This window comes from Orcinus orca, chromosome 8 (genome assembly GCF_937001465.1).
Source record: "Orcinus orca chromosome 8, mOrcOrc1.1, whole genome shotgun sequence".
Taxonomy (NCBI): Eukaryota; Metazoa; Chordata; class Mammalia; order Artiodactyla; family Delphinidae; genus Orcinus; species Orcinus orca.
Window position 1 is genome coordinate 26,852,150 of NC_064566.1, and position 21,369 is coordinate 26,873,518.

Consider the following 21,369-nt stretch of genomic DNA (forward strand, 5'->3'; position numbering starts at 1 on the left):
TTGTTTCATATATGTAATTTATCATATATATGTATATAATTTGAGAGGGGTGTGGGGAGATTTCATATATGTATACCACCTACACATTCACTTTTTCAAATCAGGTTAAAATTACCTTTCTTGCATGAGTTTCATAGATAATCGATAATTTGCCAACTTGTTGTCATGAGTTTACCATAAAAATAAAACATGCATGAGTAGCTTTGAAACTGGTAGATAAATTTAGAGGAAGGAGGCATTCTCAGAAGTTGGAAAATTCTATTTTCTTAAGGTAAATTGGAGGAAAACACCTGGCAGAATTTGGTGTTACTGTTGTATCTTTCCAAATGAGCATGAATATTTTATGTACAACTCACCAACAAGCATTAGAGTCAGTAACTGGTCATTATTTTAATATACTGATTTTCATTCATTCAACAAACATTCATTGAGAGTCTACTATGTGCCAGGTACGAGGCCAGATCAGAGACAGATAAAAAAAGGGACTCATAGTCTGATTTCTTTTTTTGTCATTATCCCTTCATCTCTGATTTTAAATTAAAAAAATTTTTTAAACCGAATGCTTTGGGCCCTCCAAAGGAAAATTCACTTTATTTCTGGCACAGGAAAGCCAAATAAATCTATGTATATTTTGGCAATTATATTTCCATACTTCATTATTTTCTTATTCTTTAGAAAAATAGTGTAGATAGTGAAAATTGCCTTGGAACTATTTCCAGATTTACTAAGGTAGAAAGAGACCTGCAGAACATCTCTGAGTTTTGAAATATTTTACCACCCTTTTGAGCATCACTGTTGACAACCAGTGGCACTGGATTTAATAGAAAGCTGGAGAGCTATTCATCACATACCTCCAAACACAGAGCTTTCATATAGAGGTCAAGCCAAGGTCAAGACTGACATGAAGCATTCCCTGTTGAAATGCAATATTAGAATAATTCTTACATTTGAAGTTGAACACCTAAACAGAAAGATTAATTGTGTGTGGGAGAAACAGAAAGCATTTTTATGAAGAGATTTGATGAAGATCAACTGTCTTATTAAGTCTTGTAATTCTGCCATTTGAAGATTCTGAAATTTATTAATGATTCCTCTAGAACTGTGAAGATGTAGTTAATGAGTTGTTTGAAAAGGCATTATTAAAGTTTTCAGATTCATGGGCATACAGTTTAGGTTTTATTCACAGTGTCCTGGATCTTCTACTTAATAGTGGCACAGTAAAAATTCTTGCATCAGATTCATGGGGTTTATAAGAGTTCAGCTCCTTTACAACTGCTAGGAGCTGTAGGCAATGCAAACCTAGCATAAGAAATGGTTCATGCTCTGCAGTAGCTTAAATGTCTTAAAAAAGATGAGGGAAAAAATCTGTTTGGGCCTAATTCATTAGGTCCAAGTTTCACTGTGTATGGAGTTCTGATTGTTTATTTTTATTCATTTATTGTTTTTAGTTTTGTATTTTCCTTCTTTCCTGTATATCCTATTCTACTATTTGGCTTTCAGTGTTATCATTTATAGTGATTCATTTCAGTCCTGAGTTTTGTTAACCAGAAGTGAAACTGAGTATTACGAATAGGATTTTACATCTTTTATATACTGTATTGTGAAGATGTAGTCACAGAAAAAAAAAAGCCATGAAAAGAGTTCTTGATACTACACCTAAGATCTAAATTTAAACCTAGAGATTTCTGCTAACTGCCATGTGATCTACAAAATGAAATAATTTGCTGTGACAGCTAGTGATTGACAAGAATATGTGTGAGCACATTTAAAATAGGCCATCTTTTCATGTAGAAGTAAATGTCAGTGAAATGATGGATTCTCATCATTTTAATTATTGATGATTTGGAAATATTTCAATTCCACGGCATACAAGACACATTCTAAATAGCAGCATAACACTTTTTCTCATATCTGCATCAGTAATGAAATGTTCTGTCATATTTTGTTTTTCAAAAAATGCATTAGTTTAATGAACCTGGATTCATGCATTATATTCTGTTCCATTATATGTCTCCTGAATTTGTCGACTTTTAAATGGTTGTGTTAAAAGCACAAGTTTCAAGAAGTGATCCACTACCCACATCACACTTGCTATTCTTGCTGCTGGATCTCAGGACAATGCTACAGTGCTGTCTACACCGATGGCTGCATTAGTCCTGCTAAAGCTAATACTGGGCTTTGTGATGTTCACCCATAGCGTGACCACTACTTAACTTGGGCAGCTGCAACAGGAGTTAGAGTGGGTGTTCCCAAATTCTCTATTATCATTTTGTTTGTATAGTATAGGTATTAGGTGAGATTGTCAGTCCACCTCCTCTCCCACTTAGCTGCATATACCAAAAGCAGGAAAATGATATTATGCAGAGAAAAAAAACCCACTTCTGAGAGAGCACATGATTCTTTTATCTATTTCTACAAGTGAGGGTAAAACTATAGGCATATATTTTATATATTTCCCTATTTCAAAAGTTTTAAACCTAGAAATGTGTACAGTATCCTTACTATATAAACAGATGTGGCTCTGAAGACATTGCAAGAGATGGACGGCCCCTGCCACCGAAAGGAATCCTTTAGCCAGTAGGAAAATTTAGAGCAAGCATATGGCAACATCTCATACTGTCAAAATAACAAATCATTGAGAAACATCTAAATTCTTGACATATCCATGAATTGTTGAATTGTATATATTGTATATATGCACACAGAGGCTACACTTGTTTAATGAAGATGCCTGCAAACCTATAACTGTCCTGATAATTTGAATACTTTCTGCATGCCATGCACTCAGCATGTGCTTAAAGTGTATTATACTTTCTCCTTACAACCCCTGAGTTAGTGCTACAAGTCCACAGTCTCTTATATGCAATTCTAAAATCCAAAATTGCAGATGACCAAACAATTTTTTCATAACTCATTTAATAGCAGGACCTTATTTGGTATAACCAATCGATTGTTTTGAAGAAAAATAATTAATGTGTTTGATTATGGGCTGCTCTCCTAGACCTTGCTGGGCACATTACATAATATTTGATATATGTAACATATTAACATTTTTGAAATTCAAAAATTTCTACTTATGGAATCATATCTGACCTTAAGGGTTTTGGATATGGTCTTTCTGTCATAGCTGCAAAGAAATCTGATAAATTTTAATTCTCACTAGGATATTAACTCAGAAGGGTTATAAATGCTGTCTTTATCACCTTGAGTTGTTTGCTACATGGGTAAAAGTGGACAGAGAGAACATCTCCCTGACTAGAGCTGAGAGAGTGAGTGGAAGGCAATAAAAAAAAAATATGGTTCCGTCTAAGGAGACAGAGGAATAGTTAAAGAGAGACCATTCATTCATTCAGTCATTTCCTCAAGTAGTGTTTATTGAATCCCTACAGTATGCCAGGATATGGTGTGAACAAGACAGAGGTCTTGTGGAACTCTGGTTCTAATAAGGTGGAAGAAGCAATAGACATAAACATATAGAGAACTAAATAAGTTATTTATTGACAGTGTTAAGTGTTATAAAGGCAATAAAAAGGGTAGTATCACAAGAATAAATGATGTCATGGAAACAAAAGGAGGGAATTTAAAATCTGAACCAGGCGTTTGCAGTAACCTTTTTAAATGAAATCTCTTAGGCAGTTGTCTACCTACCCTGCTTGCTACTTTACCTGAGAATTCATTTATATAGTCTATACATACTCTTTCAGGGTTTTGTCTTCCAAACCATTCGTTTTTGAAGCTTTCAGATATCTGTTAGGAGAGACATGAGAAATGCATTATTATTTAGTGGGAAGAACACTCGACTTGAAGTCAGGTGGTATTGCAAGATTCTAGTCCCTGTTATATGACCTTGGGCAGATTGGTCTGCATGTCATTATCCTTACCTGTATAATAGAGGTAATATCTAAAAGGATTATTGGATAGTGGCTTAATTTTCTAAAAAAAACGATAAATTATTTGAAAATTAAATGTTTATAAATCCATCGTCAAAATAGAACACAGAGAATAGCATTTCATACACATAACTAAAGTTCCAAATGCTGTTAAGATCCCAAGGCAGGGCTTCCCTGGTGGCACAGTGGTTAAGAATCTGCCTGCCAATGCTGGGGACACGGGTTTGAGCCCTGGTCCGGGAAGATCCCACATGCCGCGGAACAACTAAGCCCGTGCACCACAACTACTGAGCCTGTGCTATAGAGCCCGCGAGCCACAACTACTGAGCCCGTGTGCCACAACTACTGAGGCCCGCACATCTAGAGCCCGTGCTCCGCAACAAAAGAAGCCACCACAATGGGAAGCCCGCACACCGCAATGAAGAGTAGCCCCTGCTCACTGCAACTGGATAAAGCCCGCACGCAGCAACGAAGACCCAACACAGCCAAAAATAAATTTATTTATTTATTTATTTATCTTTAAAAAGATGCATATCAAAGGAATATTTTCAATGAGCCCAGGCTCTTGCATCTTCCCATACATAGAAAAACACTAAAAAAAAAGATCCCAAGGCTATTAATCAGAACCTTGTGTCCACTGTTACCTTCCTAGAATAGCTGCCTGGGTTTGGGAAAACAGCAACAACAACACAATAATTTGTCTCTACTTTTTTATCACTGCCAGGGAAGCAAACTACTCTATGAACCTGGGCACATCACTTAACCTCTCTTAGCCTCATTTTCCTCATCCATAAATTGAGCCCAATAGTGTAGCTATGAGGAGTAAATAAGACGATGTATGTAAGAAGCCTGCTGTATATGTGTCTAAAACATTGTATTTGCACATGTTCTTTATCTATTTTCCTTCTTTTGCTCCAGCTCTTGCTCAACACGTTTCCATCAGTTTTGCATACATGAAAGTACCTGGTTTTACTACCAAAGGTATTTGCTAGGTCCGAGATCTTAAAATACATACAACCAAATTAAAATCCCTACCAAGCACTTGTGTTACAGCATGATATGGGAATCTGAGTTAAAGCCTTGGAAGTCTCACTATATTGTACTTTTTGCTTTGAGAATTTTTCTGGGGTGTGAGTCAAAATCAAGTCCTTTTAGAAAAGGAGCCCCAATTGGCCTTGCTCTTCTCAATTCCAAGAGTGGTATTTTAAAATATGTTTATGACCCAAGGCGAGCCTTAACTTTAAGCTGCCATAACTTATTTCAAGAAAGTTCACAGAAAAGTTCAAGGAAAGGGTGACAACATTTTGATTGGCACAATAGATGGGATGTTTGTAATTTTAATCAAATTTAAATTGAAGACATACTTCAAATGATATGTCAGACTAGTGTTACTGAGTTAAAATCTAATGACAACCACTGTCATTATGAGTTAAGTATAGCCATCATGCCTATAGCAATAAATGATGACACTTAAGAACATGTAGAAACAAAGAACGCAAGTATTTAGAGAAAAGGGAGTGACTAGAAACTCAGTTGAACACAGGAATGTGACCTGGATTTAGTCTATTTACCAAACACAGAAGCAATTGTATTTTGAGCAGATGATATAATTGAATATAGCAGTATGTTTTCTTACTGTCAGAGCATTTATATTTTATAAACTCGTCTTGCACCCATGAAATGATGTGCTTGTTCACATTTAATGTCATTATCTATACTTACTTGACAGTCAGAGCATTAATGTATTTTCAAGTTTATCACCCAACTACAAGAGAATGAATTTTTAAAAATAAGATTTTTAATAAGCCCATGGACTTGAAGTTGCAAGTTTGCTGTTTTTATTCTGGTGACAGAATAAGGCAGTATTCTCTTTGCCTTGCACATGCAGAATGGAAAATTACAATGTGGGGAGCACTCAGGTTTATTTAATTTCTTGGCGGGTATTGGCTTTCATTAAAGTAGACTGAGAAAATGTGGTGATACTGTAGATAGACCTTCTAATGCTAGAACATGCTTTATTTTTTTCATGATTTGGTTATAAACAAAACCAGGAAAATAAAATAGGTTGTGGGTTCTTCAAAATAAAGTACATCCTATGGTTGGGGCATAATATTCTCTGAGTGTTGCAAGAGAGTAAGTGTATGAACATGAACAGTCAAGGGGACTTGACTGGAATGTAGCCCTTTGGGGAAGTTTTTCCCAAGGTTATGACAGACCTTCACTAGAACTTCACTAGAGTGCGGGCCTCACCCCTATCCTCACCCAGTGGGCTCTTAACTTTCTAGAGAGAAACACTGGGACGGGTCTGGTCGTGATGCTTTGGAACCCACTAGGTGTGGCCAGCAAGTTTAAAGGAGGGCATGAGATGATAAAGTGAGACTAGGACCGCTTCTTTGACAGTTGTGTGTGTAGGGACAGAGAATTTGCTGAGAGTACTGTCAACAAGGGGGAGATTGAGGAACTCTCCAAAGGGGAACTCCAGGGCTCCTGCTTTCGAGCTTCATGGACGGATTGACATTGTATTTGGTCCTACTTTCTGTGGAAGCTCCCACTAGTAAGGATAAGCTCATTCTCAATATACCCTTTTGTGACCATCAGATTTATAATGACTGGTGAAATAAACATCTGCTTTCCCCTCTAAACCAGGTTCCTTAGGGCATAAACCATGGCTGCCTTGTTCACCATCATTTTTTGGCACGGGGCCTGGCACTTAATAGTTGCTCAGTAAATGTTGTTCAGTGATTGAATGACGGACCAAATAGGTACCATGATGAACCATCCATATTCCAATGAGGTGGTGGTGGGAGGGGAGGGTAAAGACCTCATTAGAGCAGACTGCCTGGCTGCAAACAGTGAGTGGACATTTAGAAGGAGTATATTAAAAATCCCCTATCCCAAATTCATATGTAGATTTGTGAATGTTCCCGTTTGGCAGGGGGCCAGAGTAAGCCAGCCCAAGAATAATTACATGGCAGAGAGGCTAATGGTTATGCTAATGATTGTCTGAGACGAGACAATGGTCCAAAGTGGAGTGCTGGGATAAATTATTCTCCCAGGAACCTATAGATCTGTGATTTTCAGTCTTCCCACATCCTCTCAGGAATGCCCTTTTTTACCCATTCTCTACCCTCAATCTTTTTTTCTTTTGGTGGTTGGGGAGGTGGGGGGAGGCTTTCTTCTTCATTTAACACTTCCCTTTGTATTTCTCATAGTACCTTGCATACAGTAGGTGCTTATTAACTACTATTGAAAGTGAGGAAGTAAGAAAGAGGAGACGGGGTGACCTTTGGGAAGGTTTCGGGCCACTGCTCCCTGTCGTGCACAGCTGAAGGACTGTGGAGCTGGGTGGGGGTGGAGAGGCTGTTTTCTTTTTTTTTTTTTTAATAAATTTATTTATTTTATTTATTTATTTTTGGCTGCGTTGTGTCTTTGTTGCTGCGCGCGGGACTTTCTCTAGTTGCGGTGAGTGGGCTTCTCATTGCGGTGGCTTCTCTCATTGTGGAGCACGGGCTCTAGGTGCGTGGGCTTCAGTAGTTGCAGCGCGTGGGCTCAGTAGTTGTGGTGCACGGTCTTTGTTGCTCCGCGGCATGTGGGATCTTCCCGGACCAGGGATCGAACCCATGTCCCCTGTGTTGCCAGGTGGATTCTCAACCACTGCACCACCAGGGAGGCCCGAGGCTGTTTTCTAATTCTTACAAAGGTACCAGATAGCCTCAGCCCTGGGAGGGGTGTCAGGGTTTTGAGATAAGAAAGTTAACAAAAGACAGAGGTGTCGAGAGCATTTGTTAGCTATGACTAGTATGTTTCCTGAGAAGTTCAAAGTGGGTTTAGATGGCAATACATTTCTTGCTTTAATACTCAGACTGGCTTCCTGTCCCCCATGCCCAAGAGTCCCCTCACTGCTTGATTACTCCGTATTCCACCCACTCCCAGCCTTGCTTAACCCTCTTTCTCACCAGGGCTAAAACCCACTCAGGTCTTTGTTGAGCATCCTAGGTGCTCCAAGCTGGTGTAAAAGAGTCAGATCCTGTTTTTCTTCTTGCCTCTGGATGTAATAACGCTTACCCTGGCTGTCAGCCCTCATCACCTTTCTTCATATGAAGGCATATGTCCCTAGAGCTGTGATTCACCTCGTGTTGCTAAATGTGAGGGTTCCCTGGTCCTCCAGTTGGTTCTCATATAGAAGGCCTGTGGTGCACACTTCAAGACATGCTGTTCCAGATCCGTACTCGTCCTCACTTACCCCAATAGCTTTGTTCCATAGGGAAATGGATTTTGCCTTAACGTAAGGAAGATTTTTCCAGTAGTCCCTCCTGTCCAAAAGATTAGATAGAATGGCTTGGTTTGGGGAATGTGGGACTTCTTAGAGTTGTGCAGAGGCTCTGATCTGTATAGGCTGCGTCCCGCCTTCCTTGCTCCCATCTCTGGCCTCTCTGTGTTCAGTTTCCTCCCAACAGTCCATCATATTGTTGCATAACTCTGGGTCTTCACCTACATTGTTTCCCCTCCCTGGAGGATGCTTTCCCTCTTTTGCCAACTCCATGTATCCTTCAAGTCCTACCTCACACCCTTCCCCTGGGGAGACTTTCTTGGCCACCACATGCTGTGGCATGTGCCCCTACTCCAGGCTCCCTCAATACCCTGTGACATCTCTGACTAAGCACCTGTCATACTGTGTGTTGTTTTCCTTTCTTGTTCTCCCAAAAGACCAAGAGGGCTTCCCTGGTGGCGCAGTGGTTGAGAGTCTGCCTGCCGATGCAGGGGACACGGGTTTGTGCCCTGGTCTGGGAAGATCCCACATGCTGCGGAGTGGCTAGGCCCGTGAGCCATGGCCACTGAGCCTGCGTGTCCGGAGCCTGTGCAGGAACGTTTGGTAGGCACTCAGTGAATGTATGTTGAATGACTAATTGAGTAAATGAAATGGGTGGTTAGAATCAATAATTTTTAAAGTAACATTGGTTTTACAGTTCTGAACCCGTGCAAAATAATGCACTAAGCCTATGACTTTTTTGCTTCTTCTTACTTTGTCCTCCATGATACATTTCTGAGTAAATTCAAGGAGGGACATGGTAATGAAAATGCTAATTAGTCATGAGTATAAAAATGTAATCTTTTTCCAATATACAAAGAAAATATAAGTCAAGTTAATATCTACCTAATGGAAATATTACCTAATATCCACCTAATGAAATAATAGTCATACTCTGATCTGACATGTTTGAAAAATATTTTCCAAATATTTATTGAGCATTTACTATGGGATTAAACATTATTTCAGGTGCTGGCTCTGCAGCAGGGAACAAATGCTTACATTGAAAATGTATGATCAACTTTTATTATTTTGTTAAACATCCAGCAAGCACACCTGTTTACAACATACCAGATACTGGAGGCACACAGATGAAAACACATTTCATACCCTTGAAATGTTCAAAGTCTGACAGGGACACACATACAAAAACAGAAGAGTTCAATAAAATGAGGGACGCAAAGGTGAGGCTGTGAAGCTTGAAGAGGGTAGATTAAAGGAGGTGGCACTGAGTTGAGAAGGAAGGAAGATAGCCCAGCAAAGAGGGAGGGGAAAAGTCATGATCAGGAGTTGGAATCGGAAAAGAGCATGGTGTGTGCCAGTAGCTTATTCACAGCTCCCTGCACCTCTGCAGAGGGGGATTGTCTCAAACTCCTTTACTGCAGTGGTTCTCAACTAGGGGAAATTTCAACTCCTGGGGAACATTTGGCAATGTCTGGAAACATTTTTTCGTTATCCTAATGGGGAAGGTGCTACTGGCATCTAGTGGGTAGAGGCCAGGGATGCTGCTAAACATTCCGCAACGCATAGTACAGCCCCCCCGCAAGAAAGAACAAAGAAATGTCAACACTTGCTGAGGTTGAAAAACCTTATTTGACTGACAACAGACACAAAGATTAGTAAACTGAGTCACAGTGGTTTCCATAAGGACATTTTGAACAAAATATAGCCACTAAAGGCAGATGCTTTTTGAATGGGTGCTAAGGTGGGATGATGGTGGAAAGTGGGAAAGTAAGAAGCATGGGAAATCCAGTTATTTTAAATTAAGGGAATTCTTTTATTACTTTTTAGGCACTTGAGGGAGTGTACAGTGTCACGGTTAAAAAAGCAGGCTCTGGAATCATTCAGCCTGGGTCTGATCTCTGATTCTCTTAAGCGATTTATTATACAGATCTAGTTGCTTAATTTCTCCAGGTCTCATTTTCCTCATCTGTGATATGAAGATTGTAATATTATGTGCTTCGTAGGGTTTTGAGGATAAGACCAGTTAGTGTATACAAAGTACTTAATGCACTGCTTTCTATATGCTAATTTCTTGCTGAAAATCACGAGGAGGATAATAATATCAGCAACATTCACTGTGTTTCATATTAACGCAAAAGTGTTCTATCTGTAGAAATTTCTTTAATCCATAAAACAGGTAAGGGAATTACTATTATTGTTCCCATTTTTCAGATAAGAAAACTAAGACAAATGAAATTGACTGATTTCACAAGGTTACAGAGTTAGCAAGAGGCAAAGTTAAGTTTCAGATCCCTGGAGTATGGCTTCAGAGCCCATGCTTTTAAGACTTTCCTGCCTATCTAGTATATTATTAATATGTTTTAGTCATCATTAGTATTATTTTATTAGGCTGCTTTGCAGGTTGGTTTAAAAATCTTTACTTGTATAAAAAGTTTTGTATATTTCCAGTAGTCTTTCCATGTTTATCGACAAGGATCTGGAAAGTAGGAGTACCTTTAAAAACACCTATATATAATTTATGTTGTAAAGAATATTTTCAAATTTATTTGAAAATGTATTATGTGGTTTTCCTAGATCCACCTAGAGTTCTTTCAGAAAACCTATTTGGAACTTCAGAAATGTGATTTAAAAAAAAATTTAGCCTGCCTAATTTTTAAGTGGAGTAAAGTGTCCTTAGTTGTTTTTAGGTAATAGAATTATGAATATATTCCTTTTATTGAAATGTTTTATTGGAATAAAAGACAGGTTTGTTCATTAATTCATTCAACACTTATTGAGCACCTACTCCATGCCCCAGATAAGCAGTGCATGTTTAGCCAAGAAAGCATGAAGTGCCAGTGCAATGGGTTCAGTTCAGTGGTAGATGTCTTCACAAAGAGCAGAAAGCAGGGGGTCCAAGCTGGAAAAGACTTCCTAGAAGAGATGACCTCCAAAGGGAGACTTGAGGAAAATATAAGCATTTACCTTAAATATACTCTGAGTTCATCCCAGTCTATTCCACTCCTTCTAGACCTTCATTTGCCAAGCAGTGCTCCTTGTCAAGTTTTCTTCTTTTCCTGAAAAAATTGTATGCCATTGTGGTCATTAGTGAACATCAAGGTGGTAGAACAATCATATTTAAGTTCACACTGGGGAGAGGTAGGAAATAAAGATGGTAGGTACATACACATAGGCAATAAAGTTTATTTTGCGTAATTGGTATGTTATGAAAAGTGACATAAAATTAAATTTGTATCAGTTGAACACTTAAATGCACAGGAAAGGTTAACATCTAGTAACTATACCATGTGCAGTGAATTTCTATATACCCTGGAGCAAGTAATGAGAAATACAGACTTGAGTCCTACTTTCTAAGGGTTTAAATACGGAAGCAGAAATAGGATATACACTTATAAAACATTTACATAATAATTCCAGATGGTTTACACTCTTTCCCTAGCAGGTAGTACAGATCCTGGCATGGGGTAAGTTCTCAAACACTGTTGAATGAATATATGGGTGAGTGTTACAGGCTGCAAATGCTCAAAGGATTCAAGCAATGACAGGTGATTTTAGGCTGGAGCGCTGAAGGAAGGTCTTAAACTGGATCTTGAGAAGGACTTGAGTCTGAATAGGTGAAGGATGGACTTAAAGATGAACTTGTTGTATTCATGGAATAATCAACAGACAGCTTAGGTAGTGCTATAAACTAGAGTAAGAGAAAACCAAGTAAGTTTGGCTAGGGTCAGATTGTCAGTAAACTCTTCTGTTAGATGTGCGTTTAAGTGAAGGGACTGTGTCTGTTTCATATTCCTTGCACAGGGTCTGGTACATAAGATGGGCTCAATAAGTATTTGTGGACTGCTTGACCGACCGACAGACAGACATACAGACGGACTGGCTGGCTGACTGACTCGTGGAAAACTTCAAAGGCTAACTTCCAGAACTTTTTCATCGGGCAGTGACAAAATTGCTGTTGTAGGGAAATTCAGCTGTAATTGGAGTATAGAATGTCAGGTGTAATGGAGGAGGGTCAAATACAATTAGGATGCCCTTGCAGATGATCTCTCAGATGAGGCTGGGAATGGAAAGAAAGGATGCTTTGAAGAGTTACTGTGAAGACGGCAGAGCTGAGAGTTAGGTCTCCCTTCTTTGACTCTGTCTGAGGTCAGGTTCCCTAGACGCAGAGCCTGAGATGGTTTCTGTCATACTGTGGATTTTTGTGCAAGGGCCTTAGGGAACACTGTCACGTGAAACCTGTGAAGGAGTGAGGGAGGCAGCACAGGGCAGAGGCAGAAGCTTGGCCAAGCCCTGTATTCAGCTGAAGTCTAGTCCCAGTCTGGAGTGGGAAACACACCGCTGAGCTGCCCCTCCCTGAGGCAAGGGGACTAGCTGTTGTGTCCCCCCAGTCATTGGCTGTGGACTGTCCCCCTGAGTAGGAAGGAAGAGCTCATCACCTCACAGGCATTTCCTGACTAGTTGGCTGGTTCCTTTCAGCCGACGGGCAGGTCTCTGGAGAAGGGTCAGCTGTGAGGCGTTAGTGGCCTGGAGTCACAGCAGCTGGGGTTTGGGCACACTAGCCTGGTGAAAAGAATCCAGGGGACACCACCAGTGTTCCCTACACTCCGTTACAGTCTGATCTTCATAAGGTGCTCTGCTGATAGCCTTCCAATGGCTTCCCATCACATCCAAAGTAAACCCCCAACCCCTCATCCTGGCCTACACAATCTGGCCCCTTTCTACCTTTTGGCTTTATCCATACATATTCTCTCCCTGTCCAAACTATTTATTTTTCTTTCTCAAACCCGCCAAGCTCCTTCTCACCTCGGAGACTCAGTGCTTGATTTTCTCTCTGCCTGGAATGCTCCTTCCCTCAGGTTTTCATCACTAACTTCTCATCATTCAGGCCTCTCGGCTTAGATGTCCCGTCTTCAGAGAGGACTTCCACTGTTTGTCTCTCCCCAAGAGGCTGTGATCTGTACCAGCTATTCTGTCCTATTCACAGCTGTCACCCTGGTGCCTTGAGGAGTGGACACCCAATAAATATCATTGAATGAATAAACAATTGGTTGCAGAGAAATGAATAGGAGACAAGGGTTCAAAATCTCCCCAAGATAGTGGAAAACCTTGAAAAAAAGTGGAAACATTGACAGAAATAAGAAGTGTGAAGGGTGCATCAAGTTGTGCAAAAAAATGTGAAATTTTGTTTCAGACGTATTGAACTTGAAAAAATGGCAGAAAATGTATGATGGAGACAGAAGAGTGTAGTGTTTTGTTTTGTTTTGTTTTGTTTTTTCTTTTTTTTTTTTTAAGCGGTACACGGGCCTTTCACTGCTGTGGCCTCTCCCGTTGCGGAGCACAGGCTCCGGACACGCAGCCTCAGCGGCCATGGCTCACGGGCCCAGCCGCTCCGCGGCATGTGGGATCTTCCCAGACCGGGGCACGAACCCGTGTCCCCTGCATCGGCAAGCAGACTCTCAACCACTGTGCCACCAGAGAAGCCCTATTTTTTTTTTGAGTGTAGTGATTTGGAGCAGTTTCTAGAACTGACTTCATATACCAGCACAATCACCTACAAGCTGTGAGATCTTGTGCAAGTTATTTAACTTCTCTGTGCCTCAATTTTCTCACCTGTAAATGAGGATAATGGTATTACAATGGTATTATAGTCCTCTCATAGAGTTGTTGAGAGGACTAAATGAGTTAAAACCTGTAAATCATATAAAACAGTGTCTGACTAATAGCATGATTTTTCGTGGAATTTCAGGAATTCTGCATATAGAAGAGATAGTCAAAGCCAGGGCTGGGACTAGGGAGAGACTAGTGTAGCACCTACAGGACAAGATTTAAGGAGGCACTCACTTTGAGGGTTGTGCACTTGCCCCACCCCGAGCATGATTCCTTAAATTTTGCATTCTTGGCCCTTCACTCACCTCAACCTAATTCTGGCCTGGTCAGAAAAATCAAAGGGAAAAACGCTTTATTGGTAAGATTTTCTAAATCTGGGTACCTGTCACACCTTCTCCCTCTGGTCTTGGTGGGAGTGGTTTTTTGCTGTTGCTAATCTCTGGGTTGTGTCACTGTCCTTTTGTTGCTTCTGGGTCTTTTCCATTACTTACATAACCAATTCCCTGCAGTCAGTCCCTCTGCTCAAATACTCTGAATGGATTCTGTTTTTCTGGTTGGACTCTGATGTAACAGTTAATATACTCTAGAGCTCCATAAGCATGGGACTTCAGGGATGTGGGGAAAGAAGCCAACATTTATGGAGTGACCTCAATGTGTTAGGTACTTTTACATGTAAGATATTTAATCCTCATCAGCTGGTGGAGTGGTGTCCACTACATACTTTGTAGATGAGAAATCAAAGATGCACGGAGGTATGACTCATCTAGGGCCACTAAGTTACAGAGCTGAGATTCAAACCTAGTTTAAAGGATTATACCCTTTCCACAATGCAAAGTATCTGGGGGGGGGGGGCCGTGTCCAGATTGTGGGTACACTCCTATCAAAATACAAGAATTTATTTTTTTCCCAGTGAGAGATGTTTTTTTATTTTCAGAGATACTGGCCATTAGTAGTCTCCTTCTTCCTCCCCCTTCTCCTCTTCTTCCTCCTTCCTTCTTTATTTATTTTGGTGAAGTTCACATAACATAAAATTAATCATTTAAAGTGAACAATCAATGGCATTTAGTACATTTGCAGTGTTGTGCAACCACCATTCCTATGTAGTTCCAAAACATTTCCATCATTCCAAAATAAAACCCCTTATCCGTTTATTTCTCCCCATTCCCCACCCTCCAGCCCCTGGCAACCATCAATTTGCATTCTGTTTGTATGGATTTATCTATTCTGGGTAGTTCATGTAAATGGAATTACATAGTATATCTCCTTTTATGTCTGGCTTCTTTGACTTAGCATAATGTTTTGAGGACCATCCACATTGTAGTATGTATCAGTACTTTGTTCCTTTTATTGCTGGATAATATTCCATCATATGTTTATACCACACTTTATGTTTCCATCTACCCATTGGTAGAGATTGAGTTTCCATCTTTGGCTATTGTGAATAGTGCTGCTATGAACATACATGTACAAGTATTTATTTGACCACTGTTCTCAGTTCTTTCAGGCATATATGATCTCATTAACTTCTAGCTTATTTTTCTGATTCTAATTCCTATCAATTTAAGATTACAAAGTGACAAAATATGTAACTAATTTCTGTAAAAAATTTTTCTCTTCTTGAAGGCTTAATCATATTTATAATCTTCTAGTTTTAATTTATTCTCCAAGTTTTGCTCATATTCCTGCCCACTGTGTATGTGTGTGTACGTGTATGTGAGTGTGTATGTGTGTGTATGTGTGTGTGTGGGAGAGAGAGAGAGAGAGAGAGAGAGGGAGAGAAAGCGTTTTTGTTTTTTTGAACATGTAACGTAGCCATTCTGGGACTTGAAGTTTGTATACAACCACCGGTTCATGTTTCATATCAATACTAGCAGATTTATATAAAGTACCATTTCTAGGTTAAAGAGGCCATGCTTCTTTCAAGGTAAATACTAATAGTGAAGGGTTGTTTGGAAATTTGGGCAAACAAATAAATGCAGCCATTTTAAGTTCTATGCAAATAAAATTTTATTTCTCTTATTAGGACAAATAAAGAGCAGATGACGGAGGAATCATTGTATTTTTGTAATTTATGTGAAAAGAAAATATAATCTAAAATAAATTGAATGCACAAATAAAGTGAATAACCAAGGTGCAAATTATTTATTTATGAAATGAAACCTCTTGAAAAGGGAGAAATGGTGACAGCAACTTAGTATGTAATATACTACACTTCTGTTCTTACCCTTACATTTTCAAACTCATACATAGTAATTTATTTGCACTCCCATTAATATTAGTGGGAGTTTTGAAACTTATATTCATGCACACATCTTTGAAAATGTATGGGTCAAAGTAAATTGTTAATGAAAAGCTGGTTTTCATTTTTAGTGAAATAGTTTCAACCTGTTACCAAAGATGTCCTAGAAGCCACCTTCATTCTAGTGACAGGAGAATTATGTATAAGGTTACTATTTGGAGGTCATCACCTTTAAAGCAACTTGGATAATAATCATATTAAAGATTAAAAAAAGTGTTTTCCAAACACCAAAGAACACAAAAGTTCAGGCCCCATGTTGTTTTATACTAAGCAAAGGACCTTGGACCCTTTCAGTGGACCCTTTCAGCCCAGTGCACCTGATCAGTGATAGAGGCATGCTAAGGTGAATTTTAATTAGGACTAAATTGTGGTATTACTCTTTCATACCCTGAACATCTGTTCCCTTCAGAAATGATGATTTATGCAGGCTATCAGAGCAGACAGCTTGCTACAGCTTATGTCACGGTTAGTGGGAAGCTGGTGGTAGCATTTCAGGAAACCAGCATCTAAATGGAGACAGGCCAGTGTATGTGATATAGGTAATAAGGGGAGGGGAAGCATGATGTGTCCATTTTTAATTTTGAAGCCAAATATTGACCTGACTTAAAAAAAAAATTCTCTTCTAGACCATCTGTTGTTAATGAAGAAAGTAACTTGGACAATGAATGGGCTGATGCTTCCTACTGATCTCAAAATACGGAAAACCAAGCCTGTTCTTTCTATTAGAATGAAGAAACTTACTGAGAAGACCTCAGTCCGAATTCTTTTCTTTAAGAATGGCACGGGGCAGGATGGGCATGAGATTACAGTGGGAAAGGAAACAATGAAAAAGGTAATTTTGTATTAAATATTGAAGTATAAATTAAATTTCAAAGTTTTTGTGACTCTTGAAATGTGTTTTTTCCTTTTATATATCGTGTCAACTAATAAACTGAAATATTAAGAAGGCATTATATAGAATGTAAAAATTCAGCTGTTTAGATATATGCTTATTGCACGAACAACATAACTTACTTTAATAAAGGAACAGTATTTCAAGAAATAATCTGGCTAACATAGTTGGCCATTTCCCTAGTTAAAAGTTATGTTTACACTTGAGGAAACATTCTAGTTGGTTATAATATTTTACAGGATATTTAGATTGAAGCCAATTTAACTATCTTCAAATCTCAAAACGGCTCCTTTTCATTTACAATACTAGTAGTAAAACCTAGAAGCACCCTTGTTTTTTGAAACAATAAATTAAGTCTGAAATAACTAGAATTCAGTTTAAAAATATCCATATGCATTTATAAAAAGTAAATGTGGATGGGCCTAAGAAAAATCATGTAACAATCCAGCAAACTTGAAAAAACAAATTTTAAAGTATTACTTGTCATATAAATGCATTTTTTTTAGAAGGTGCTTGTACTTCCCAGATCTTTGATATTTAAAAATATAGAGGAACTAATGGAATTTGGGGTGGGGGGGAAGCCTCTTTTTTTCAGATAAAGATTTTTCACTGTATCTTAAAGTAGCTTGTTAATAATAATAAAAGCAACTAAAATTTATTAAATATGTATTAGAGAGACAGTGAAGCATAACCAAACTCTCTAGGTTTTAATCCTAGCTTTGTCATTCACTAGCTATGAGACCTTGGATAACTTACATTGTCTGAGTCTCAATTTCTTTATCTGAAAACTGGTGATAATAATATACCTACCTGATAGAACTGATGTAAGTATTCAATGTGATATTACATGTGGAATGCAATGCCTGGCACCCAGAAAGTTCCCATTACATTCTTATCTTGTTGTTCTTATCTTTAGGATTCATAAATATACATCTAATAGTTAGAAATTATTTTTCTTATTAATGGGAAACATTTATTATGAAATGAAGATAAGTATAAATTATTTTGTTATACCAGACTATTTTCAAAATGAATATTGTTTGAAACAGGTGAATAGTTGACTAGATATTGGAAATTTTTATTTTCGAAATATCTATTTCTTCATCTACTGATTTTTGTAGTTGTTTTGTAACTACATCTGGGTAAGAGCATTTACTGAGGAGCTGGGAAACTGGGTATTATTTCCTTCTTATCTGCAGATTTGAATTATGAGTAAAACAAGGGATATTACACACCAGAGCAAATTGCTAAGGCAAGTTGTAACATCTTCCCTGGGGATTTTGAAAAATGGAGAAGGTGGGCATAGCTCTTGGATTGTTAAAATGCAGTCATTCTTGGAGATGGAAGCTAGATTAGATAACCTCTTGAGTTCACTTCAGTTCAATCTCTGTAATTCTATGCCTCAGTGATAAAATTGGGGTAATAGTCACTCTTACAGATTACATGATCTTAGAAGAAAGGTTGAGTGTAAATAAAAATGTCACTGCTATTCTGCTTTTTGACGCGAAAGAGCAATTCATTTAAAACTGGATGATCAAGGAATTCTTTCGCTTATTTTTTCTCCTTATAATTTGTAGAATTTAAAGAACTTTCACAATTTTTATGAAACTCTGGACAAGATTCAGTAATAAATGTATTTGTAAATATTTGTCTCAATAGTACTTTTAAGAATGAGCTAAAGGAGAGGAGGCAATGGAATACTGGTCTTGGATGTCGATAGAACTTTTTGGAGGGAATAAAAATAAGGCTAGCTAATTATTTTGTAAATAAAATTTAAATTTTGAAAGCTTTGTTGATAATCACAGGATAATGCCCTATTTATTGATTAAATACCAAATCAGTAGTAGGACTAAAAAGGTGGCATAGTCATTGTAAAAACACGTTATTTTCTCTTTTATGATAGATTATTAGGACTGCTGGGGACTAATAGCTATTTTTAGATTATTGCTAAGTAATATAAAACTGAAGTACAAAGTAAAGGACTCTAATATTGTGATGGTTATTGCAGTGAAATAAGAAGGGAATTATAGAAGACAGCTGATAAAATAAGGTAGTTGAAGCATAAAAGTGCTCTCTGAGCTCAGAATGGAGCCACGGGGAAATAACTGTATTTCAATAATAGGTACAAAATCAAAGGCATATCCGTTTATTTATTTTAGGAGGTTAAGTTATTAAGAAGTTTGAAATGAGCATCAAAGTGATATAATTCTTCTCTAAACTCTAGAATACCAAAACTATGGCCCATCCCTTTGAAACTGGAATCAGATGGTTTTAGAATTACTTGGTATGGTTTTAGTAACAGCAGTAACACAGCACCTGCTACTATGGGGTATAGGCTAAACATTATCCATGTGTTGAAAAAGATATTAGGAAAAATTTGTGGGCACAAGATGCAAAGTAAATGGAAGATGAAAACCGCTCCGGATACATAACTTTTTAAGGTTGGTGTTAGTGGTAGATAAGTTTCTTTTCCCTCAGTTATCTCTTGGAATCATTGTCAGAGAAGTGGTATTAAGCTGTGTGGATTACTGTATTATCCAGGACAACATCTCCTTTATGAAACATCTTTATTTTTTTCTCAGCAGTTAATAATTGTATCTTATTTATTTGCTTTTTGCTTGGTTTTCTGTGTACTATTACTAATGGCATGAGATTACAATGGTGAAGAAAACAATGAAAGAGATATTGAAATAAATGAAAGAATGGAAAAAACTCTCACTCCAGTTTGAACTGATTGTTCCCTGTGACTATCCTGGTATATCCCTTCACCATCAACTTTAAGATTATCTTTCCCTATCTGCTCTCTTGGATGCCTTTCTCCTTGTGTTCCCCTGTCTTCATTTACTCTATTGTGCACACTAGTGACTTTCTGAGAAAACCTGCCTCTGAATCATCTGGGCTATGTGTTAAAAATTCAGACTTCTAGGCCCTACTCCAAGCCTACTGAATTAAGAATCTCTTGAACATGGGGCCTGAGAATATGAATTTCAGAAAATCTCTCCAGATGTTTCCTAATCCCACTAAAGTTTGAGAACTCTTGTTCTGGTGTTCTAAAATCTCAAACTTACTAATTAATGGAAATTTTCATAGACTCCTTGTTTGTTCTATACTTCTCATGTAGTGTAAGAGAAAGATAATAAGTTGTGTGACAGAGAAGACAGTTTATGGGAAATTGTAACACTGGTTGCTAGATGAGAACTAGTGCAAGGAGTTCAGAAATCAGGAAGAGGAATATGTCTACAGGTTAGCAAGACAGGAGTAGTGTATGTGTAGTAAGTCTGACTTAGAAAAAAATAAATATTCTCTTAATGTTTGTATGTGAACGTATTTCACTGCAATGATTTTTCCCTGTTATTATTGAAAAACCACAAAAAATATATTGAGTTACTCACATATGACTGTCAAGATATAAATAAATAATAGACTTTATCAGATGCCTTTAAACCAGAGGAAGATTTAGACATCTATGATATTCACCATTTGTTAATTTGAGAAACAGCTCAATAAGCCTAAACAGTAACAGCAAAAAACTTTAAGAAAATATTCATGTTTAAGAAAGGCCCAACTCAAATGTAAATTTGTGCAACCACTATGAAAAACAGTATGGAGGTTCCTTTAAAAACTAAAAATAGAGCTACTGTATGATCCAGCAATCCCACTCCTGGGCATATATCCAGAAAAGAAGAAAACTCTTATTTTGAAAAGATACATGCACCCTAGTGTTCATATCAACACTATTTACAATAACCAAGACATGGAAACAACCCAAGTGCCCATCAACAGATGACTGGTTTAAGAAGATGTGGTATATTTATACAATGGAATAGTACTCAGCCATAAAAAGAATGAAATATTGCCATTTGCAACAGCATGGATGGACCTTGAGAATATTACACTAAGTGAAGTAAGTCAGACAGAGAAAGACAAATGTTGTATGATATCACTTATATGTGGGATCTAAAAAATAATACAAATGAATCTGTATACAAAACAGAAACAGATTCACAGACATAGAAAACAAACTCTGGTTACTAAAGTGGAAAGGGAGGTTGGGAGGGATAAATTAGGAGTAGGGGATTAACAGATACAAATTACTATACATAAAATAGATAAGCAACAAGGATTTACTGTATAGCACAGGGAACTATATTTAATATCTTGTAATGACCTATAATGGAAAATAATCTGAAAAAATATGTATAACTGAATCATTTTGCTATATGTTGCTATGTGTGTTGTGAAACTAACACATTATTGTAAATCAACTATACTTCAATTAAAAGAAAAAAAAAAAAGAAAGGCCCAATTCAGATGAAAAAAAATGCAGCATGAATAGCATGACTGTGGAATGTTCACACACAAATCAGTAACTATAACAACAGAGGTTTTCCCAGTAGTGTGAGTGAAA

At 37.9% G+C, this 21,369-nt stretch overlaps 1 protein-coding gene across 2 annotated transcripts in view; it reads left to right on the top strand.

Annotated features, from left to right (window-relative positions):
* LOC101285395 (doublecortin domain-containing protein 1) overlaps positions 1 to 21,369 on the top strand; it is a 95,130-nt gene that overhangs the window by 48,156 nt on the left and 25,605 nt on the right. The window contains exon 7 of one of the 2 annotated variants that reach the window (XM_004263954.3): positions 16,696 to 16,901. In XM_004263954.3, the coding sequence (XP_004264002.1) occupies positions 16,696 to 16,901 (206 nt within the window). Of the gene's footprint in view, positions 1 to 16,695; positions 16,949 to 21,369 lie in introns of those variants that run through there. The other variant, XM_049714239.1, reaches the window with a different exon arrangement.